The 25281-nt window shown below is 43.5% G+C and overlaps 1 protein-coding gene across 2 annotated transcripts; it reads right to left on the bottom strand.

Moving 5' to 3' along the window:
• Positions 1-722: 722 nt before the first annotated feature.
• pcid2 (PCI domain containing 2) lies at positions 723-24931 on the bottom strand. 2 transcript variants are annotated; one of them, XM_080419904.1, is made up of 15 exons: positions 24804-24931; positions 22194-22258; positions 20886-20975; positions 19746-19819; positions 19353-19418; positions 19127-19168; positions 18969-19023; positions 18117-18220; positions 15861-15936; positions 14413-14554; positions 14010-14110; positions 13324-13397; positions 10662-10787; positions 1907-2030; positions 723-1152 (listed from the first exon to the last, which is right to left on the bottom strand). In XM_080419904.1, exons 2-15 carry the CDS (start codon positions 22227-22229, stop codon positions 1063-1065), a joined length of 1200 nt encoding a protein of 399 aa, XP_080276030.1. In that variant the 5' UTR covers positions 22230-22258; positions 24804-24931; the 3' UTR covers positions 723-1062. The 2 variants fall into 2 exon arrangements, with proteins under 2 accessions (XP_080276030.1, XP_080276031.1); XM_080419905.1 differs by lacking the exons at positions 20886-20975; positions 22194-22258; positions 24804-24931 and adding an exon at positions 20833-20859.
• Between the last annotated feature and the right edge of the window lie 350 nt (positions 24932-25281).

The following is a 25281-nucleotide window of genomic DNA, read 5'->3' as shown; positions in this document are numbered from 1 at the left end:
CCTAACTTGGGCTGACCGCACAGCCAAAGCTGGAGACCCACGCTACTGAACAAACACTCTATAGCAATTGTTGCTACATCAGAATATAGAGCCATTTAACACGTATTGTAACTTAAAGGTAGGGTAAGTGATTTGCTTTGGTTAAAATAAGTGTTAAATAGCTCTATATTCTGATAGTACTCATTGCTATAGAGTGTTTGTTCAGTATTAGGAGTCTCCTTGTCTCTCCACCTCTTTAATAAACAGAAAATGCATTTTCGTTTCAGTTTCAGTTTCATTTCCAATTTTATCCAACCAGGACAGAGAACTCAATCAGTATACAGATTAAACAAGTGAAATTGGAAGTGATGACACTAAAAAATGAGCAGGCAAAATTTTAACTGGAACACTATACAAATTAAGCTTAAAAATGGGTACTTTCTCCTGATTGGCTGAGATTTTGACACCTACCGAAAAATGTATTTTCTGTTTATTAAAGAGCTGGAGAGACAGGGAGACATCTGTTACTGAAAAAACACTCTATAGCAATGATTACTATCAGAATATAGTATTTTAACCTTTTGACAAAATACTTTTTGTTTTAACCAAAAAATATCACTTACCCTACCTTTAACTAAAATATCACTTACTGTACTTTTAACCAATACGGTTTGGTTTGGTTCTCATGAATCCAAAATAACAGAATAAATCACACAGAAAAATATGAGATAAAATAAATCATGTTCCATGGACAAACATTAACAGTTTATTGCCACAGTGAGATGCTGATCTCACCTGCTCATATAAAAAAAAAGATTTATCATATTATTATTCAAAAATGTGTCCAAACGTTTTTATTTATTGTATAAAAATGACGGTTATCTAGTATCCTAGATCCCACTTATTTTTGTTTTTAGTCAATAATAAGTCAATACGTTTGACTTATTATTGACGTTTGAACAAAATATTTTCTGATTTTCTTGACATGAAAAAGTTTGAGAACCACTTATCTAGGAGATATATGACTGAGGGGTGTAATGTAGTTTAGGATAGATGACAGAGGGGTTTATGGGTAGTGTAGTTTTAGGAGATAGATGACAGAGGGGGGAAGGGGTTCTGTTTGCTGACGACCAACTTCTGGTGCTGATGAGAGATGTAACCCTTAATGTGCCCCTGCGAGAGAGAGAGAGAGAGAGAGAGAGAGAGAGAGAGAGCACAAATAGTTACTTGCGATTGTTTCCTAAGCAATTAGCACAATATGATGTTTTAGTATTTTTTTGTATTGTTCTTGCTGTTCTGCATACCGCCAACCAGGTGAAGAAATCACAGATTGAGGCTTTAACCTTTGCTTTCATGAAATATGCCAGACCATTCGGCCTTTATGGAGTTAGTTAGACCACTTCAAAAGCTCCGATCTTAAAATACTAAAGGTCGTAACACACGGCCAGCGTTTCATGCGGGCGGTACCGCTCGGATCAGCGGTGATCGCGCCGCGATCATTGTTGTTTTTTTCCTCCTGCGCGGTGCGGTGAAAAGAAAATCTCACCACAATCCAGCTCTTGCCGCCCGCGCGTGCACAAACGAGCACGAGCGCGAAAGTTTCACGGGCTCTCGCCTCACCACCCCTCAACTTCTACGCGCATCCCAAATAATCGCCCGCCTCTCATTGAAAATGAATTACATAGGCGCGTTGGCCGCTTGCCGTGTGAAAGGACCCTAACCCTAAGCTAGGTAAATAGGCTATTTTCGGTGTGCAACATCCTTCCATAGAAGACATGCTTGACTATGGAATGCAAATGACCGAAATCAGTCTGTGTGTGAGAGTGAGTGTGAGTGAGTGTGTGAGTGTGTGAGTGTGTGAGTGTGAGTGAGTGAGTGAGTGAGTGAGTGAGTGAGTGAGTGAGAGAGAGTGTGCGTGCGTGCGTACCATATAGATGAGATTAGCCAGTAGACATTGCACCTCATCGATGTCTACATCCTCTACATTCATCATCTTCAGAGCCACCAGGAAGGCATCCAGAGGGAGCTGATGGGTCTTCAACAGCAGGTTCCTGTACACACACACACACACACACACACACACACACACACACACACACACACACACACACACACACACACACACACACACCCCTCATGATATCTGTATTTACCCGAGTAAGTCTGTCCAATCTCCTTTTATTTATCCAAACTTAAAGTAATACAATGCAGGTTCACAAATAACGAGTTTTAGCAACCTCTGCTGGTCACTACCGTCACTGCATGTATTTTCCGTAGTCCTCCATTACCCAGAATTCCATTAGTTTTCACCGGAAGCGTTTCAAAAAGCGTTCTTTTAATTGTTTTATACTATCTGCGGATCGTTTCTCTTAGCCAGTGGAGCATTAGTTACCATGAGCTGTGTTTTCTTTTGCTGTTGTTTTTCGATCTTCAAATCCTACAATCTCTTAAAAACCGCGTGAGGTTCCTTTTTGTTATTAGCGCGGTAGTTCCTGGCCAAACAGGAAACCGGTGCGGTAGTTCCTAGCCAAACAGGAAACCGGTGCATTTCCGTTTCGGTTTTCCGGCCGGATGACGTCATTTTCGCGGGAAAGGCACACCGAGCCACCGTTTCAATAGAAAATATAATAGAAAAGGCTTTCGGGGGTGAAATTCATGGAGTGGAAAATCGGCGAAAGTGGCCGTTTTCAAGATGTTTTGGCCATTATCTCTGGAAAGGAAGGTCCAATCTGCTCAGTTCAAAGCTTGTTGGATGACTTTGAGGACATTAAGCACACAAGGACACCTTTTTTTTTTTTTTTTGGTTTTCGGGCCTAAAAGTATGGTAATAGCCCAGTAGGGCCCAGTTAGGGCCGGGCCTTCATTTTCAGGCCCGTTGAGAACTCTAATCATGACCCAGACGCGTTGTGGGGAATTTATGAAGGAGGTGTATCGGTTTTCTTTTTCTAGCGATAGGCTGTGTTCTTGAATGGTCAATAATAGACAGATAGGATGTGTTTATGAATGGTCAATAGACAGATAGGTTGTATTTATGAATGGTCACTATACAGATAGGTTGTGTTTATGAATGGATACCAGACAGATAGGTTGTGTTTATGAATGGTCGATAGACAGATAGGTTGTGTTTATGAATGGTCAATAGACAGATAGGTTGTGTTTATGAATGGTCACTATAGACAGATAGGCTGTGTTTATGAATGGCCACTAGACAGATAGGTTGTATTTATGAATGGTCAATAGACAGATAGGTTGTATATATGAATGATCACTATAGACAGATAGGCGGTGTTTATGAATGGTAATGAGATAAGAGATTTCAGAGGTATTTGTACCTCCTGGAAGTTGACTTGTGTCTCTTCCAAACTACCGCTGCTTTTCACTTGCTACTCAAGACTCAGAGTAAGGACCCATAATGCAGGAACCCAAGGGAAACCAAGAGTTGACGTAGAACCACACTTTACTTAACCCATTAAGACCAGGAACGCATCTGTGTGTCATTTCTTGATTCCTTTGGCTATTCAAAAACACCAGATCTACAAGCTCGTAGATCTGCTATTTTTGAAAAATCGTGAAAATCTTTCAATATGTTTTTTCTTTTTTTTTATGCAAAATTTGTAACTCAAATCTTGCTTCTGGGGGATTCTACAAATGTTTTCTAAACAGTTTTCTTTTTTTGCTTCTTTTTTACTTATGTTGCTATATATCAGTGGTTCTGAAACTTTTTTCATGTCAAGGACCTCCCAAAATGATTTGTATTTGGCCGCGGACCCCCATCTGAAAATATGTTGTTCCAGGGACCCCCCAGAAGCAAAGATTTGTGTTAAAAAAATATTCAAAGATGTGCACACGATTTTCACGATAAAAATAAATAGCAGATCTACAAGCTCAGAGCTTGTAGATCTGCTATTTTTGAATAGCCCAGAGTAGAGATGCACCGATTAATCGGCCGCCGATTAAAAAAGCCGGTTTTAGGTCCAACCGGCTGGATCGGTGCTCGGCCGGTCACTGTCATAAATTCCGATTTTATGCCGGTCAAATTGAAACTGCGTTGGCACTGCGCAGCAACAGCATGATGATCAAAGTCAACTCGTGTGAGTCGACTCAGTAAACATTAGCAAGAGAAGCCCACAGATGGTGCTGATTACCATTGAAATATAAGGATACATAATTATATTGAATATCTATATAATATGGAATATATTATATTTCATAATGTCAATCACGGGAAAGTAAAGGCAGTAAGTTCACCAGGCTTCTCATACGGTCCATGCAAAATATGTTGTAGACTACAGAAATAAATAGCTTTCATCCCTTTCATTGTAGCCAGTTGCAAGGAAAAATCACCCCCTGACTCTCTTTGCATATGCTGTTGAAAAGACAACTTTGGCATGGACGGGTGGTGTGTGTGTATCTGTGTATGTGTGAGTGTGTGTGTGTGTGTGTGTGTGTGTGTGTGTGTGTGTGTGCGTGTGCATGCGATGCGATGCGATGCGATGCGTGTGCACGTGTGTGCATGCGATGCAATGCGTGTGCGCGCACTTCTCTCATACAGAGAGTAGCTGCTCATTCCTCCTACCTGCAGGGTTGCCTCTTATTCCAAATAAATGACTAGGCGCCATCTGAAAAGTCCTTAATGCAGTAAGCAGCTTCCAACAACAACAACTCTAAAAGACATTGTGATCATGATATCAGCCATCGACACCGCTGGTTTAATTCATGTGCCTATACAGACGTCTTCTCATCTATCCAGCTGTAGCCTATTAAAGCTCGTTAAGACTCGTCCAAAAGTTTAACAAAGTTCACTGAGCAACAGAGTAGTGTAACATTTTTAGTCAGAGGTTAAAACAAGCCAAAACAGTGACATAAGGTGAGCTGAGAGAGATGAAGCAGGGACCCCCTTCTATATTGTACTTTTTACTTGGTCAGCTCTTTTTTCCCCTCTACACCTATATACCTCTTTGCCAAAAATAGCAGATCTACAAGCTTGTGAGCTTGTAGATCTGCTATTTTTGGCTTTAGTCCTCCTCAGAAATGGGATGCTAGTGGTTAATGTAAAACATATCATATCACACAAAGATTTGGCGGCCCCCCCTGTAGTAACTCTGAGGACCCCCTTGGGGTCCCGGACCCCCTGTTGAAGACCCCTGGACTAGAGTGACATAAGGTAAATTTCTCACCTTGAAAACAATTAAATGCAGACATGTCCTGCTATGTGTCTGAATGGGAAAACCTTATTTATTTATGTTTGCTTTTAGTTCAAATAAGAAAATAATTTTGCATTAAGATAAGATTGTGTTAGTTAAAAAAGATTACCATTTTTTATAAATAATAATTTCAATAACTGATCTCAATATGGACCCATAATAAGTTTTGCCAAAATCATGCAGCTCTATAACAGTGACAGCCATAACAGCAATGGTACAAATAAAATAAAAAATTATATAGGCTACAGTAGTATTCTTTTTAAAATTCTTCTTGTTTTTGTAATGACTTTAGGCCTTTCGTTGCATAGTTAGGGCATCAATATTATAGCCATATCATGATATTGGACTGGATATCGTCTGTGATTTTGGATATTGTACTATTATGATATGGCATAAGTGCTCTTTTCCTGGTTTAATCTTATTGGTACTCTGTATTGGCAAATACACAAAATTAAGTACTTCATGTACTTAGCCTGAAAAAAATCTAGTTAGAAAATAGAATATCGGTATCGGTAAAACCGGTATCGGCAGGTCAGACTTTTAAAAAAACGGTAATCGGTATCGGCCAAGGATTTTGCAATCGGCGCATCTCTAGCCCAAAGATAATGACACAGATTCTTTCCCGGTCTAAATGGGTAAAATGAAACGGGTAACAGAAGTACACCTCACAGAGGAATCAAAACTGTAACTACAACTAGAACAACCTCCCGGGTAGGATCGACGACGAACAAGCAACTCAAACAAACACTCAGACCCACTAAATATCCACAGTCTCAATTAGCGCAAACACCGCTAACCCCAGTTGGAACTACCCACAGTCTCCATTAGCGCAAACACCACTAACCCCAGTTGGAACGAGTCTCACAATCAGGGCAACAGTAGCACATGACAGGGGCAGGGCTGCCAGAACAGGGGGCAGATCGTGACAGGAGTATGCATTGGGCTTTTAGATGGTGTGGAGTCTCGCTACGAGACCGTCTGGCAGGTAAGCGCCTCACCATGGGGAGACAGTGGATGAGAGGCAGAGAGAGGACCAGGAGACAGCGCTGCAACCTAGGCCGCGTCATCGAGGGGCGGTACCTTCCAATCTACCTCTTCGATCAGCCCCAACTCAGCGCACCTGTGTGACAGGCCGGGCGTTGGCTACAAACACTCTCTGCTCTCTCTCTCACTAGTACCGACTCTCCATGGTGAACGAATGGGCGCCAGGCGGTAAGACAATACTCCACTATTTCCCTTCCAACAGCTCTGTATTGCTAAGTGAAATGTCCGCTAAAGTTATGTCTCTTGTATGTTATAGGCATCGTATGGAACTTATCTAAAAGCCCGTAATGTGAGGACAGAACGAGGCCTACAGCCCGGGGACAGGTCTGCCCCGTAAAAAGAAGAGACCTACTGTATAAACAATGCTCTCTGAGCCTGAGGTGTGAGCTGGAGCTTCACTGCCCCCCCCACCCCTCTTTGAACCTGTGTCGCACCGTGGTGAATAATTGATGTCTGAACTGAGCCCCGACCCTGGGAAGAACCTTTGTTACAATTATTCACCGTGCTTAGATACTTACCTCCACTATAATTTGAACGTTATGCAGTAACTCTGTGCTACCTTTTGAATAAAAACCCATGTTTGGGCATGTACCACCACTGTCTGACTCTTGGCTTTGATCGATACCCCACAAATGGTGGAGAATACGGGTATGATTGATCAACGCCAAGACCTCAAACAATGGAGCACACCACCGCCTTGACGGCGTTACTAAAAAGCCAAACTGATTTGCAGACAGCGGTACAACGATTAATTGACAGAATGGCCAGAGATGTAGCTATTGCACGCGCACCTAGAGAGGTGCTCACCAAACTATCCCTGATGATGACGTGGAGGTCTTCCTGGAAGTGTTCGAGCGCACCGCAGCCCGAGAGCGGTGGCCAGTGGCCGACTGGGCCTCGCTCCTAGCTCCTTTCCTCAGCGGCGACGCACAGCGCGTCTACCACGACCTGACGCACGCCGATGCTCGCAACTACCCCACCCTGAGAGACGCCATCTTGGCCAGCCAGGGCCACAGCCTCCCCGGCCGTGCGCAACGCTTTCATACCTGGTCCTACCAGCCAGCCCAGCGACCGCGGCCCCAAGTGGCGGCCCTCCTCTGCATTACGCACAGCTGGCTAGCGGGAGGTGAGCCCCCCATGGTGGACCGGGTGGTCATCGACCGCTGCATCCGTTCCCTGCCGCCTGATGCCCGCCGATACGCCTCGCAAGTGAGCCCCACCTCACTCGAGGCCCTCCTCGAGAACCACCAAGTGAGTGTAGAGATAAAGATAAGATAAGATAATGATGATGAGGACCACTCGACCCAAGCCGACGAAGAGCCCCGCCGACGGGAGGCGACCACCTCCCCCACTCGGCCCCGAGCCAGTGGCCCCGAGAGGCCCAGCCGGGCCCAGCAGCAGAGGAGGTGCTATGTCTGTGGGCAGGCGGACCACATCTCCTGGACCTGCCCAGACCGCGACGCGTCCATGGCCTCCGCCACCGGCTCCCGACGGGACCCGGGCCTGCCTGCACACGGGGACCAGCCACAACCAACGCGCCACCCTGCCCGTGAAAGTGGGGGGCCACGACGCCCACGCCCTCCTAGATTCCGGGAGCGTGGTCAAGCTCGTCCGCGCCGACCTGGCGGGTCCGACCAGCGACGCCACTCTACCAGTAACGTGTGTCCATGGGGACGTCCGCCACTACCCCGTCACGCAGCTCCACGTCCAGACGCCCCGTGGGAGCGCCGTGGTGACGGCCGACGTGGTGCCAAACCTACCCGTACCCCTGCTCATCGGCACGGACTGCGCTCTGTTCGGCCGGTACTGGTCCCCCGGCCGGCAGAGCGGACCACCCCGCCGGCGGCGCCGGCGGGCGCCGCGGCCCAGACAATAGAAGCCCCTGCCTGCCTACCCAGCGTTCCAGCCCACCACCGACGCCCCCGTGAGTGACAGCTCCCCCGAAGAGGAGCCACGGCGAGAAGAGGAGGAGGAGGAGGAAGGAGAAGAGAACCAGGGCTCGGCGGAGCTAGGCACCCCGACCCTGACTGGAGGAGACCCCTTCGCCGAGTTCCCCTTGGCAGAGCCGCGAGGCGCCACGCGCGTCGGCGAGTTCGCCACAGCGCAGTGGACCGACCCTAACCTCGAGATGGCCCGCCAGCGCGTAATGGCCATAGACGGGAAGAAGTGTGATGGGGTGAATGAACTAAGTTCCCCATACTTTCTAGTCAACAACGGCTTGCTGTATAGAGGGGTGCTGAGCAAGGGGGGGGATGTAGTCGAGCAGCTCTTGGTGCCAAAACAGTATACCTCCCGAGTGTTATATCTAGGCCACACTCACCAGCTAGGGGCCCACCTGGGGGTTCAGAAAACGTACGAGCGCATTCTAGCCCGCTTCTATTGGCCCGGGGTGAAACGGGCCATCGAAGATTTCTGCAAGGGCTGTCCCGAACTAATAGAGCGCCTAGGTCCTGCGCGCTTCGTCAGCACCTTGGATCTGACCAAGGGCTATTGGCAGGTCCCGCTGACGAACCAAGCCAAGGTGAAGACGGCTTTCTCCACCCCCGAGGGGCTATTCCAATACGCCGTGCTGCCCTTCGGTGTCCATGGCGCCCCGCCCACGTTCCAGAGGCTGATGGACCGGGTGCTGAGACCCCACCGCGACTACGCCGCAGCATACCTCGATGACATTGTGATACACAGCGCCAGTTGGACCCTACACCTGCAGCACGTTGACGCCGTGTTGGGAGCCCTCCGCCAAGCTGGCCTCACTGCCAACGCGAAGAAGTGTCGAGTCGGCCTGGCGGAGACAGAATACCTGGGTTACACAATTGGCAGGGGGTGCGTGAGACCCCAAACCCGAAAAGTGGAGCGGATCCGAGAGTGGCCCAGGCCCGCCACTAAGAAGCAGGTGAAGTCGATTTCTCGGGTTAATATCCTACTATCAAAAGTTTATTAAAAAATGTTCTACTATTGCAGTCCCACTCGATGACCTGACGCGCCAAAAACTGCCCCACCACGTCGCCTGGACAGCCGAGACAGAGACCGCGTTCCAGACGTTGAAGGCCGCGCTGTGTGAGGAGCCCGTATTAAAAGCCCCAGACTTTAGTAAGCCCTTCCTCCTCCACACAGACGCATTGGGGACCGGGCTGGGAGCCGTCCTTGCACAGGTCATAGACGGAGAGGAACACCCCGTGACATATGTCAGCAGGAAACTCTTGAAGCATGAGATGAACAACGCCACGGTAGAGAAGGAGTGCTTGGCGGTGAAATGGGCGATTCACCACCTCCGCTACTACCTGTGGGGCCGGACCTTCACCCTCATCACGGACCATGCACCCCTGAAGTGGATGGCCACCAATAAAGACCGAAACAGCCGAGTGACGAGATGGTTCCTGGAGCTCCAGGACTACCACTTCAAGGTTGAGCATCGTCCGGGGAAGGACATCCCACACGCCGACACCCTCTCTAGAATGTATGAAGAAGTGGAAGCTGAAGCCCCCGACCCAGGCGGCGGGCTTAGGGGGGCGATATGTGGAGTCTCGCTACGAGACCGCCTGGCAGGTAAGCGCCTCACCATGGGGAGACAGTGGATGAGAGGCAGAGAGTGGACCAGGAGACAGCGCTGCAACCTAGGCCGCGTCATCGAGGGGCGGTACCTTCCAATCTACCTCCTCGATCAGCCCCAACTCAGCGCACCTGTGTGACAGGCCGGGCGTTGGCTACAAACACTCTCTGCTCTCTCTCTCACTAGTACCGACTCTCCATGGTGAATGGATGGGCGCCAGGCGGTAAGACAATACTCCACTATTTCCCTTCCAACAGCTCTGTATTGCTAAGTGAAATGTCCGCTAAAGTTATGTCTCTTGTATGTTATAGGCACCGTATGGAACTTATCTAAAAGCCCGTAATGTGAGGACAGAACAAGGCCTACAGCCCGGGGACAGGTCTGCCCCGTAAAAAGAAGAGACCTACTGTATAAACAATGCTCTCTGAGCCTGAGGTGTGAGCTGGAGCTTCAATGCCCCCCCCCCCCCCCCCCTCTTTGAACCTGTGTCGCACCGTGGTGAATAATTGATGTCTGAACTGAGCCCCGACCCTGGGAAGAACCTTTGTTCCAATTATTCACCGTGCTTAGATACTTACCTCCACTATAATTTGAACGTTATGCAGTAACTCTGTGCTACCTTTTGAATAAAAACCCATGTTTGGGCTTGTACCACCACTGTCTGACTCTTGGCTTTGATCGATACCCCACAATGGAAACTCTGTATCTGAGGCTCTGTGTGATCTCAGGTTGTGTGTCATGCTTCTGCAGTTAATCTGCAGTATCACAGGAGCAATATCACTGCAATACATGGTTTATCTGGATAAAAGAGACACTTTCTTGAAGAGGTTGCGGTAGGTATTAAATAACACTCCCACTTTCTTGAAGAGGTATCAAATAACACTCACACTTTCTTGAAGAGGTTCCTGTAGGTGATGATCTTGAGTTTCTCCAGGATGAGGAAGATTCCACAGCGGATGAAGAAGGTCTCATGTCTGGACAGAGCTTCATTCAGCAGCAGCAGGTTGCCCTCACTGACAGAGAGAGAGAGAGAGAGCCACACAGAGACATTAAATTCACTGACAGAGGAATATACAGAGAGAGAGACATTCAATTCACTGACCAATACATATGTTCAGTATGTATATACACAGATAAGACATTCAATTCGCACACACACACAAAATGCTGACTTCTATGGAATAAAATTGAATTGACTGATATCAGTTGGGCGACTGAGAACTTGTCCATGTGTACAATGTGTACATGTGTACAAAATCCGGTACAGTGATTACTTATTGTTGTCATGGCGATAGTAAACACTACATGTACTGTACAACACTAAACAACACCACAATGTAGTGTGTTATTTTGTAGTCTAGAGAGACTAGAGATCCTGCCACACAACAAAGTGGACACTGGACTGACAGCACTGCTCAAGCAGCACGCAACCAAAACAGAATGTATGATAGAGTAATGCTTTGTCTTAACACATTGAGTGCCAGGTACTATGCATCCAAAGTATCCTCAGAGTGCCAGAGTTTTTTTCATAAATCAACGCTATAGACCATATTCACATGGCGGCCATATTGCTATTAAGTTAATGAAATGCCACCCCGGTTTCCACGGCAACGGGTGGCAATTTCAATGTTAAATTCCAAAATGGCCGCCGTGTGAATATGGTCTATTGAACACCCTTTACGTCTGTGTGTTCGTTTCAAAAATTGTGAACCAATGGAAAGTATTAAAAAGTGCTTCTGACAATAATGAATTGCATTTTTATAGCGCTTTTTCCAAGTGCTCAAAGCGCTTTACAATGGTTCATTCATTCATACAGGTGGGGGACATTGGGAGGTGGAGCGGCGAACAGTCGACGCCAGAGTCCCCACTTTTCCCACATTCACACACCAATGGTGGCAAGCGAGTGCCGACCGAATCATTGGAGGCAATGTAGGGTTCAGTGTCTTGCCCAGGGACACTTCGACATGTGGTCAGGAGGAGCCGGGATTCGAACCGCCGACCCAAGGATCATTGGACGACCTGCTCTACCTCCTGAGCCACAGCCGCCCATAAAACAAAAGCCACAAAACCTCCCAACTCCATTGGATCCTCAAACTGTCGACCAAACCAGCTAACTCCACCCCCTCTCGTGGCACACAGAGCTGCTGCAGATACAATGCTGTTTATCAAACTTAGCACTGACGCTAATGTTATGGAAACAATTAATTATATTTCTAAAATCTACGTAGTGTTTTCTGAGGAGAGCAATGTGACAAGAAATGAGTTCATAAAGCATTTCTCTCGCTAGTTCTACTGAAACTGCAACTCCATGAACCCCTCTTTGCAGAAGTTATTGTAATATTTAAAGTCCTGCTTATTGTTGTAGGCCTATATAAGCAGTGGCATGATGCATCAGGGCATTCATTCACGCGCTGTGATGCATTGTGAGCTGGATTTGGGTAAAGTGGTGATAATATAATGACACATGCAAGTATCTGACAATATATAGTCACAATACCAACTTTGATGAGGCAGTATTGCTTTGTTTTAAAAATATAAGGTTGTCTTAATTTCCTAAAAAATATATACAGTATTTAGTTTTTTCCATTTCCTGGAAGATTTTGGAGTTAGCTGGTTTCTGCCCAACAGCAGAGATATATTGTTTGCTGCTTAGCAGAAATGGAAATTCAAAAAAGAGATTTAGAACATTTAATTTCATGAACTGAAATGACGTACAGGTCATTGCTGGCATATCGCTATGGCTGATATATGGGCCATTAACCCTTGAAGACCAGGAACGCATCTGTGTCATTTTAAGATTTATTTGGCTAAAAAATAAAAAATAGCAGATATACAAGCTCATAGCGCGGCCCAGAGTGCCGCGCTATGAGCTAGATGTGTAGATGTGCTATTTTTGAAAGATATTGATAATCTGAGCAAATCTTTGTATATATATATATGCTGTATATTTTTTAAGTGAATATTTGTAACTCAAATCTTTGCTTCTGGGGGGTCACTGGAACAAAACATTTTGAGATGGGGGTCCGCGGTTAAATACATATCTTAAAATGTTTTCTAAATCCTAACAGTAGTGTTGCTATATCAGTGGTGCTCCAACTTTCAAGTACCCCCAAAATGCTATGTATTTGGCCGAGGACCCCATCTCAAAATATGTTGTTCCAGGGACCCCCAGAAGCACAGATCAGAGTTTTAAAAAAAATCATTTAAAAAAATAATAATATATATATATATATATATACTGTATATATATATTCAAAGATTTGCACAAATTCTTCACGATAAAGGCAGATCTACAAGCTCATAGCTCATGAGCTTGTATATCTGCTATTTTTGAATAGCCCAAAGAAATCTTAAAAATGACACAGATGCGTTCCCAATCTTAATGGGTTAAGTGGCTTTTATGACAATCGGTACCGGCAGTTATGCAGCTGATGCGTAGTTAAAAAAGAAAAGAGGAAGACATTTCAAAAATAAAACTACATTTTGCTACTGTCTGAGGTGTTGCAACATGAGAGTATGTAGTAAGGATCATCATGACATCAGCATTACCTCACAGCTTTGGTGACATCAGCAAACTGCATGAGGTCATACTTCCTGAGGAGCTGATGAGATGGCATGTGACCCTGAAACCCATGATTACAAATTATTAATATTAATAATAATAATAATAATAATAATAATAATATGTGACCCTGAAAACACATAAATAATAACATTGTTGCTGTCTGGTGTCCAAAAATGTTAACACATTGAGTGCCAAAAACGGTCAGGGCCGTTTTTCATAATCCAAACGAGGAGTGCCAAAAACGGTTATAACAGCCGTTATAACCGCTATAAACGGTTATAACAGTTCACAGCACCAGGAGGTATCATTTAGACTTTAATCCACTTCCTGTTTAACTTATGACTTCAAAAGCCTGTATCTCGGCTCCTGTGTACTTTTTTTTTTTACAATGTATTTTTGACCATTTTTGACTATTTTCAACTGGCTGCAACTATGGAACGGATTACCGAATGTTTTACATTTTTTTTCCCCGACCGTTTTTGGCACACAATGTGTTAACAGGCAGCAGCTACAGTATAGATGTATATTAATAAATATAATATTACCAGTAGGTATTGTATAGATCTACTATTAATAAAGTAATGATATTTCTTTATTCCTACCAGTAACATCTTAACAGGCAGCGGGTATAGATGTATTATTAATAAAGTAATGATATTTGTGTTCCTACCAGTAACATCTTAACAGGCAGCAGGTAGATGAGGATCATGCGTTTGTTCTTCTGACTGGATCGATGGCAGTGCTGGAAGGCAAACGACAAGTACTCCTCCGCTGGAGAGACAGACAACAGAGAATGGGTTACTAGGTGCAGTGAGCAGCCATTCTACGGCACTCTGGGAGCAATTAGGGGTTACGAGTCTTGCTAAGGGACACACATCGAATCGAACCTGCAACAACCAGGGCCTCTGGCTGCCCAGGCGGGCTCACTAACCACTCAGCTATGGCCCCCCAATTCATTCCTTCGATAGGGTACCCGCTACCCGGTGACTTGGATTTGATTCCTACTTGTGGCTGTGGAACATGGCTTTCTGACCAACAGTGACACGTAGTTGTGTAGTTTGTTCAATATGTACCAGGTTTGAAGTCGCTGTCGAACATGGCTTTGCGTCCTACGTAGTACTTGAAGGTGACTCTCTGGGCCATGCTGTACTCATTCTTCAGGTTGGAGCTGTCGATCGCTCTGATCAGAGGCTTACACAGGTGCAGCTTATTGATCTGTCACACACACACACACACACACACACACACACACACACACACACACACACACACACACACACACACACACACAGTTAGACAGCAACTAAAGCCTGATACATACTCCACCAGAACAACCGACGTCAATTCGGTTCGGCTGGGCTCCCCGAACACAACATTGGACAGACAAATGTCATTTCATACTTCTGTGTTCTGGAAGCCAGACTCCGCCCACCACCGCTCTGACCCTGCCCACCACCGCTCGCGCCGTTTGCTCTGACTGAAGCAGTGACACTACAGCCTGGAACAGATGGTTAAATGAATACCTGGATATCATGACCGACCGCAACGCGCTGTGGGGAATTTGTGATTTGTGGTTTTGCCCTTTCTAGCGATAGGTTGTGTTTATGAATGGTCAATAGACAGATAGGTTGTGTTTATGAATGGCCACTAGACAGATAAGTTGTATTTATGAATGGTCAATAGACAGATAGGTTGTGTTTATGAATGGTCACTAGACAGACAGGTTGTGATTATGAATGGTAACTAGACAGATAGGTTGTGGTCACTGCTTTTCACTTGCTTGTGCTGACAGAATGAACTTGAAGCTGAAGGAATGAATGCTTCACTGCTGACAGAATGGGCTGAATGAACGAATGAATGCAGAAAAAACGCGGATCGTCTGACCAACGTCAGACCAATCACAGTAGTCCAACTAGTCCCGGTAGTCAAACCATCATGGAGGCACCGAACACACAACAGTTCTGATCCTACCCACCCGAACCTCTGAATGACGTCATATTGTAGTTTTGGACACAGCCGAATCGATGGCTGTTGGGCTGTAGTATGTATTTGCCTTAGCTATCACTATTTTTAATTCTATGTTGCTCACATTTTAGACACTAGATTTTCAGGCCTTGAAATCTAGTCCTATGTTGCACTGATAAGAGCAACGTTGCGAAGTTCACTTGAGCCGTTCAAGTTATGTACCGATAGGGACAGAATCGTAAATCATGTTTTGGGGTGAGTGTTTGCCCCAACTGACACTCAAAGTGGCTACTGGCCAATCACAGTACGTCCTTGCACAAGCGGTATAGGCTTTGGGATGACGTGGATGGGAGCAACGGTGCGCCTCGCAGGTCCGCATGTGACGTTTGTGACGTCCATCCACCGTCCGCCCTCCTGCCCACCGTCGGTTGACTGTCTAGGCAATTTTAATATAGTCTAGGATACTAGACAATAACAATAAATAGTGAATCATTAAAAGAGTAAAATCTTCATTAATGAATCATCATAATCAATCAGTATAGAATCAGTCATTCACCTTGAAGTAGATTTTAAACAGCTGGTTGATGAGAAAAAGCATCCCCCACTTCTTGGAGTCCTCGATACCAGCACGACTGTACGCACACACACGCACACACACACACACACACACACACACACACACACACAATGGAGACATGAAGTGCGAGATCCACATGGGGGGCACTATTTTCGCCAGTGCCTTCCCCATTATCCCTAAACTTCTTTGCCATGTTTTACTATTTTTAAAAACATTTTCAAATAGTTCAAACAGCCAATCTACAAGCTCACGATGTGTCGATGCAGATCGGCTAGTTAGAAAATAGGGGCCGGGATCTACAGCGTTCTCATGTGGATGTCAAGATCCACAGGATCTGAGTTCTAATGAACCACAAGCAGGTGTATTTAACAAGGTAGCATCACGACGTATTGTGAATTTGTAGATCAACTATTTTTGAATACCTGAAAACAAAAGATAGTTACACTGGTTGACCTTATTTTAAGCATGGATTAAAGCTAAATAAAACTGAAAAACGTCCTAATGTGCGCTTTGTGAAACGGTGTGAAAGGAGCCGCCCCACACTAGTGCTGTTTCCTAAACAATTAACACAATAATGTAAATTGAAGATGTTTTAATAATATTGTTCCTGCTGTTCTACATACTGCCAACCAGACACCAGGTGAAGAAATCACAGATTGAGGCTTTAAACCTTTGCTTTTATAAGAAATAACAGAAACGTTTCGAGCTCGAAACGTTACCAATAAAAATACCCACTATGGGAGCAGCATTCTGTTGTGTGGATTTTATTGTTATTTCATTGATAGAAAATAAGTAATTTTTCTCCTTTAAGCCAGAAACCATCATCTCTGAATGCTAAAGTCTGAGACCATATGAAAATTACACGTCACCATTATTGTGGTGAAAATAATTGCGATTAACGATATTATCGCGATAATCAAAATATGCTTAAAACTTAAAATACCACTTTTGTGAACCCCCAGCATCCCTATATTCTGGGGGGAACGTTCGCCAAATATAGCCGATCAACAAGCTCATAACGCGTTGTGAGCTTGTAAATCTGCTATTTTTAGCCGATCGATTTGTGTGAAATAGTGCGTGAAATAAGAGCGTACCAAGTGCACTCGTTACAGTTCTGTTTCATCAAGTATAGAGGGTTTAAAGGGATATTTCACTTTCAAAAAAACTTTTTGTCATTTTATCGTCTACTCAGGCCTTTGTGAGCCCCCAGACAGTTTTTAAGTTGCTCGATTCAGTATTTAGATATTTGATATTAATTTTATTAGACACGCCCCCTTCCTATACAAACCCATTGTAACTTCAAACTCCATTTTAACCATGTTAGATTCATCAAAAACACCCGTCCTTGGTTCTGGTGACTCATACCGCCCCCCTAATACACGAGGGGGCCGTGTTTTTTCAATTACTTTTTTCATTTATTTTTAATATTTTTTTAGGATAATGAAAAAAATAAAATACAATAAAAAATATATATAAAATAAATGAAAAAAAATATCGGAAACGCATTAGGAGGGCAGGATGAGTCACCAGAACCAAGGACGGGTGTTTTCGATGAATCTAACATGATTCAAATGTAGTTTGAAGTTACAATGGGTTTGTATAGGAAGGGGGCGTGTCTGATAAAATGAATATCAAATATCTATATACTGAATCAAGCAACTTAAAAACTGTCTGGGGGGCTCACAAAGGCCTGAGTAGATGATAAAATGACCAAAAGTTTTTTTGAAAGTGAAATATCCCTTTAAAGGAGTAGTTCACCCCAAAAAATACTTATTTTCTATCCATTTCACACGCCAAGAAGCCTTGAATTTATGGACATTTTTTTGTTTTTGTCACATTCCTAAGCCCATAATTTGATGACCGGGTGTCTGCTCAGTAGGAGACTCTATGAGTTAGATTAACTAATCTCCATGAATTCAAGATTTCATGGGGCGTGTAATTGATAAGAAAATAAGTCATTATTTCAGGTGGACTGCTCCTTTAAGTGGTATTTGCAGCTCAACTAAAGCTAATTCATCCTAGCCTTGGTCCCAGCCTCACTCATCTGCGAAGAGAAGAGCCTGGTCACGACCTAAAGCAGCGAGTGTCTAGGAAGTCCTGAGTGGGCAGGATTTCCGTCGTACGCGTTTCCCCCGGAAACGATATTTTTTGACCAATCACAACACTCGTTTCATTCACGGATAATGTTAACAGATTTGTAAAGCATCAACCATTTCCGGTTGTATGTGTACTAACTTGTCACTAGCACACACTCTGAAGCAGCTCATCAGTTGTTCAGCAGCTTTCTCCTGCATGTCTCCTGGTTGACCTTTACCCTTCTTCTGTAGCTGCTGCTCCGCCTGGCAAAATGTCAAATTAAACACAACTTTATTCATACCAGCGTTCATGTACAATAACACACAATCTGATCACTTTAACGCTGCATACATCAGCTATTTGAAAATAGCCAATCGGTGTCTAACAGCTAAACACAATTTCGGGGGAGCTTGACATGAAAATGTTTGAGAACCGCTGGTTTAACCTATTAAGACTGGGAAAGCATAATGTGTAACCACTTGAACCATTATTTTATACTTTGGCTATTCAAAAATAGCAGATATACAAGCTCATAGCGCGGCACCGAGTGCCGCGCTATGAGCTTATAGATCTGCTATTTTTTTAGCAAATCTTTGAATATATAAATTTTAAAGCAAACATTTTTAACTCAAGTCTTTGCTTCTTGGGGGTCCCTGGAACAACATATGGGGGTCCGGGGCCAAATATAAGTAATTTTGGGGGTCCTTGACATGAAAAAGTTTGAGAACCACTGATTATAGCAACATATGTTCTTTCGTTTCGTTCAAAAAACTGTTTTCACGATTTTAAAAACAAATAGCAGATCTACAAGCTCATAGCGCGTTACTCGGTGCTGCGCTATGAGCTTGTATATCTGCAATTTTTTAATAGCCAAAGTACCGGTATAATATAATGGTTAAAGTGGTTCAAATCTAAAATGACAGATGCTGTCCCGGGCCTTAATGGGTTAAATCAAATAACTTTATTTGCAAAAGACTAATAACAACCTAGACAACGTGTGCATGGTCTTACATTGTTGGCGAACACTCTCAGGTCAAGGGTCACTGCAAACATCACAGGCAGGGCCCTGCGCGACAGCAAACAGAATGATGAACAACAGGAAATGTAATATTACAACCGGAAACAGCATAACATAGAACAGGATGTAGTTAAAGACAGACTGAACTCACCAGTTCTCCTCTTTGTGAGACTGGAAGGCCTTCAGGAAGGATGTAACATGTTAAGGAACACAACTATTGATCATTGATTGAGATAGATAGATAGATAGATAGATAGATAGATAGATAGATAGATAGATAGATAACACAACACCATATGCATCCCATGTCTATGCAGTCTGTCTGTCTGTCTGTCTGTCTGTCTGTCTGCGTATCTGTGTGTCTGTTTGTAGGATATTGAACGACGAGGGTCTGGAAGGTATAGGCTTCTACGAAGTCATGGTTGGACACAGCGTAGGTACACCTGTAAAACACACACACACACACACAGTTTATTATTATTATTATTATTATTATTAACCTGCTGCATATTCCTGCTGTTCTACATACAGCCAGACAGTTTAAGAAATTGAGGCTTTAACCTTTGGTTTGATCAAATATCCCAGACCATGTTTTTTTTCTCCTTTTTTTAAAATGGAAGATGCTCATTCATTTATTCTATTGCTAGTTTAACCTATTCTAATACTCCTGTAAAATCTAATGTAATTATCAAATTGGAAACTCTAATAACCATGACTGAGAACTTTAATCAATGTGAACTAATGATGTGTGTGTGTTTGTGCGTGCGTACCTGAGGTGAGCAGCCACCATCTCATCATATGGAGGTTCTAGAATCTGCTGGCATTTCTCCTCTGGACTGGCCAACTGCAACACAAACACGCACGCACACGCACACACACACACACACACACACACACACACACACACACACACACACACACACACGTTTGTATTACTATATATGTGAGGACATCAACATTTCAGGACGCCAATCATTTTTTACACATTCTTGGCGTTTTTGGCCGCAAGCCTAAAGCTGAGATAAGTTCCTAACAAAGCACTGTGACGAGCAGTGCGCTCGATCATTGAGAATATTGTGGCGTGATTTATACTCAGTTGCCCGCCGAAAACAACCGATCTACAGGCTCAAAACGCATCGCAGCATGGCGCGTTGTGAGCTTGTAGATCGGTTGTTTTCAGCGTGCGACAAGATGTGCAGCTAAATATAACTCAGACTTAAAGTGTTAGTGATTTACAGTTACAATGTAAGGTAAATAGTCACATAAGTAGAGTGCAGAGACAGTGTAGTGCCTCAAAGAAACTAGTATGATACCAGGTAAACAATGAAACTAGCATCTGTCTACACACATGTTTGAAGACCAGGAACGCATCTCTGTCATTTTAGATTTCTTTGGCTACTCAAAAAGTAGCTTTTTTTTTTTTATTGTGGAAAATGTGTGAAAATCTTTGAATATATATATTGTTTTAAGGCAAACATTTGTAACTCAAATCTTTGCTTCTGGGGATTCTACAAATGTCTTCTAAATCCTAACAGTTTTTTGAAAAACGTATGTTTCTATAGCAGTGGTTCTCAAACTTTTTCATGTCAAGGACCCCCCAGAAGCAAATATTTCAGTTACAAATGTTCCCTTTAAAAAAATATATACATTCAAAGATGTGCACTTAATGTTCAAGATTTTTCAAAAATAGCAGATCTACAAGCTCATAGCGCAGCACTCAGTGCCGCTCTATGAGCTTGTAGATCTGCTATTTTTGAATAGCCAAAGTATAAAATAATGGTTAAAGGGGTTACACAGATGCGTTCCCGGTTTGAATGGGTTAACTCTGGGATGTTTGAATAACAGTTCGGGGTTTACCTGCAGGCGGGGGTTAGCTACATGTGGATGTTTATATAAGAACAGTTCAGTACCTGCAGGCGAGGGTTAGCTACATGTGGATGTTTGAAGGACAACAGTTCAGCACACACCGATCCGTCTCTGTTGTCAATGGCCTCATAGATCTGAAAACACGGAGAAACCACAGAATTATTTATTTATATGAATTATGAATGTAAGGTTGAAAATGGGTGAAGTATTCCTTTTAATGAACATCGGAACGTGTTGTGTGATACTGTCTCCTTGGTGTCATCTCCTCTGAGTCACCAGAAGCACGGACGGGTGTTTTTCAATGAGTCTAACATGGTTAAAATGGAGTTTGAACTGAAGTTATAGTGGGTTTATATAGGGAGTCCCCCTGGTCCCGGCTGAGTAGTTCCGGATAAGCGGACTGAGGGGCCCTGTCTTTCCCTAAGAGGACTGACCTTGGGTAGCTACTGGGACGTAAGTCGGGGCTTAATCGACCCCGGCTGGGTCACCTGGGCGAGGGTGTATGTTGCGAGACCCGAAAAATCTGTCGACCCCAGGCTACAACACTGATGATAGCCGGAATGTAGACGGCACCCGGGAGCAGTATGGGTTGGCGCGCCAGCCTGTGTCTTCCGTGAGGAAGAAGCCCAAAAAAAACACGGTGAGGCCTTTAGGAGGGCCTTTTAGGCAAGCCGCAAGTGGAGCCTGCAGGCTACAACATTGATGATACGTCCCAGGTGCATCCAAGTGATGTGTTTTTTATTTATGGAGGGGGGAGGCGTTTCTGATCAATTTAACTCATTTAGTGCCAGATAAATAAATAAATATGTGCGTACTGTGCCAGCGAATTTTCTTACCTTTTTCAAGTAGTCACAGAATATTTATCTACAGTATGATCGATCCCCTGGTGGTTGCTAATCACTGAGGGTTGCACTGTGTGGTTTCACAAATGTCAACGAGGTCATCACGACCTAGTTGACATTAATTGTCTGCCTTTGAAAATAACATGTCTGGGCCAAAAATACAAAAATAAAAAAAAAGTACACAGGAGCCGAGATACAGCCTTTTTAAGTAATAAGTTAAACAAGAAGTGAATGGAGCAGCAAATCCTCAAATCATGATATCTTGGGTTCTGAACGTTTAAAAAAAAACACATCAAACACGTCATTGGCACATTGCGCCATTGCGGTAAAACACGTGAAACATGACAATGACACTCAATGAGTTAATATCAAATATGTAAATATTTAATCAAGCAAATTAATAAATGTCTGGGGTGAAACACTAAAGTCAGAGCGGGCGTTGAAATGACCCCAGGAGTGTGTTAAAGTGAAATACAATAATACAGTACATAATGACAGAAGGGGTGTTACCTGTTGCAGGTACTGGTTGATTGTGATGTGAGCCATCGTTGTGCTGCAGGTCAACACACACCAACCTACAATAATAATAAACACATTAACATCATGTTAAATTAAAAGGTAGGATAAGTGATTTCCTTTGGTTAAAATAAGTGTTAAATAGCTCTATATTCAGATAGTACTCATTGCTATGTGTGTTTGTTCAGTAACAGGGGTCTCTATGTCTCTCCAGCTCTTTATTAAACAGAAAATGCATATTCAGGGGGATACCAATTGTATCTATCCAATCAGGATAGAGAACTCAGTCAGGATACAGATTAAACAAGTGAAATTGGAAGTAATGAAATGAGCAAACAAAATTAGAACTGGAACACTATACAAACTAGAAAAAGTGCTCCTCGGAGCACAGGTCTCCACCTGGTCCGGTGGGTTAGTGTGGGCCAGCAATGTTCGGAATTTGCCAATCAGGATGGAACATGAAAAATCAAACAGATCATCTTGATGACATGACTATAGAGATCATGTGTACCGATTTGCAGGAAATGTGGATAAAATCTGAAGGAGTAATTATATCCCCAAAAATTGTTTAGCAAAAATCGGCCTCCTGGTGGCGCTATAATACGGCAATGTTGAAAGGGGGGCATTTCTTCATCAGCATAGTGGGAATGTGCGTGCGAACTTTCACAGAAATTGCATGCTGTGTTCATGATTTGAGGCATTTTGTTCAAAACAGAGCACTCCTGCAAACTTTGGAAGCCATTTTTAGCCAATCAGGATGGAATATGAAAAATCTGAAACACCAGTTTCGTTTAATGACTATAGAGATACTGTGTACCGATTTGCGTGATGTTTGGACAAAATCTATAGGAGTAGTCAAAAAATGTGTTTTGCAAACAGTAGGCGCTATAAGCCCATGTGAAATATTTGGGGCGGAGGTTCTGAATTGGCATCCAGGGAGTGTGTGTGCACAGTTTTGCTGCGATCAAGCCAGCAGTGCCGGAGATTTGCTGTCCACAGACAGAATGACACACGGACAGGGTGCAAAACATACTCTCGCCATGCCTTTTGGCCTGGCGGAGACAATTAAGCTGATAAATGGGTACTCTCTCCTGACACCACCACACTACTGTACTGTGTTTCTATAGGTAAACACCACCAACCACACTACTGCAGTGGCTGATAACTGCTTGCTAGAGGGAAATGATGGGTAAAACATGCATATATTGTCTTGTTATGTAAACTCAGGGCAAAGTTAGTTACATATTGACAATGGCTTTAACTCTGAGAGTGTACAAATTAAACCAAATGGATCCGTTGGGGTGCATTTGGTTTCATGTTAGCCTTAGATCAAGACTATCGTGTTGTAGATAGATGTATAGATGAATAGATGTATTTTATAGATTTTGACATATGTATATCTACAAGAGTCCCCCCCCCAGTTTGCCCTGGGATTTCACCAGTAAAGCTCGTATTTCTCCATGAACATGTACAAATGCAAAATATAAGGTGCTTACCCACTTGCCCCAAATGTTAACTAGCGGTACGGCGCGTTTGTGCAATGTATTGGTCCATACTATCCAATAAAGAAGTGTTTTAATCACGTCTGTGGCCGAACGCCATTGTTTCCCCCACGTTTACTTCCTGTTTACATTGAGTGTAATTCCAGCTTTCACCGGATGCGCCCCGTCACTACCGCCCATTGGGAACTTAATTCCGACAGAATCGGCTACAGACGGGATTAAACACTTGTTTATGGAATAATATGGACTAGTACATTGCACAAACACGCCGTACCGCTAGTTAACATTTGGAGCAAGTGGGTAAGAACCTTATATTTTCCATGTGTACATGTTCGGAGAAATAGGGGCTTTACTGGTGAATTTTCAGCGCAAACTGGGGGGGGGGGGGGTGGTCGCTAAGACTCTCATAGATACTAAAGTAAAAGTAAGCCTCGATAAAAAAAATACATCTACGATAGCCTTGATCTAAGGCTAGTTCCATGTTTACACTCTCAGAGTTACAGACCTGTAAGGGTCCATTTTGACCCAGTTGTCCCCAGACCCGACGTTGAGAAACAGTGTCTTAGACTAATGTCAATAACCTGTAAGCTGATTGTATGACATTCTGTATAGTAGTGTGTATATCTGTATGTCTATGTCATCATGATTTGTGTGCATGGGGTTCTCATCTTAAACAAGCTCAGTGCTTAATGAGTCTTCCAGTTTAGTAGACCTTGTATTGTGAATTTGTACTTCCATGTACTGTTATTCTCATGTCTTACTAAATAAAAGCACATCAATCAATCAAACAAACATGTATTCTTCAATAATATATAATCATTCTTAAACATAGACTAAATAAATGACGCTTTATTCATTAAAATAGAATTTATGGATTGCAGCTTTAAAAACAAATCAAGCCCAGCTGTGCGGTGTTGACTGATTGAAATGAAATATTAAAACAAACACAATATTAAATTAAGGTTAGCCGTTAGCTACTGGCTAACGGTTTAGTTTCCATTCATTTATTTACAAACTGAGCGGTTCTTCTGTCCTCTAAATCACTCTGCGGATCCATACTGAACACACACGTTAGTGAAGCGATATAAAGAGTTTTAAATACCATGTGATTGATTATAGATCACTTATGTTGGTCCCTCGTGCAGTTTGTAGTTCAGTTTGTAGTTCTTAACAAATGGAAATGCCGCTATGTTGTGTCGTTGTTGACTTCCGTATCAGGAACTACATCCGGGTTGTCGAAGTCAGTCGCAGTGTTGCCATATTTTGTGAGAGGAGTAAGCACCCAGGTCTAGGAAAACAAGCCCAAACGAAGCAACTAGGCCAGTGGTTCTCAACCTGTGGATCAGGTCCCCACATGATTTTGGGGGGGTCCCCAGATGACAATGAAGTGACAATTTAAGGACTTTTAAGACCGTTTTAATAACTTAAAAAAAAATGAAAAAAACATTACTGCATAAGGTAACCAACATACTATTCTATAAAAACTGATCTAACATTGGACAAATTGTCAAATAATATAAGAAAGAGGCACACATTGCGTCATCAGCGTCCATACCCTAGGTGGGGTTGGCGAAAGGGCC

The sequence above is a fragment of the Gymnoscopelus braueri genome (genome assembly GCF_963280865.1).
Source record: "Gymnoscopelus braueri genome assembly, chromosome: 22".
In the NCBI taxonomy this organism is placed as follows: domain Eukaryota; kingdom Metazoa; phylum Chordata; class Actinopteri; order Myctophiformes; family Myctophidae; genus Gymnoscopelus; species Gymnoscopelus braueri.
The sequence above is the reverse complement of the archived record's forward strand: the minus strand, read 5'-3'. Positions and strand labels throughout refer to the sequence as shown.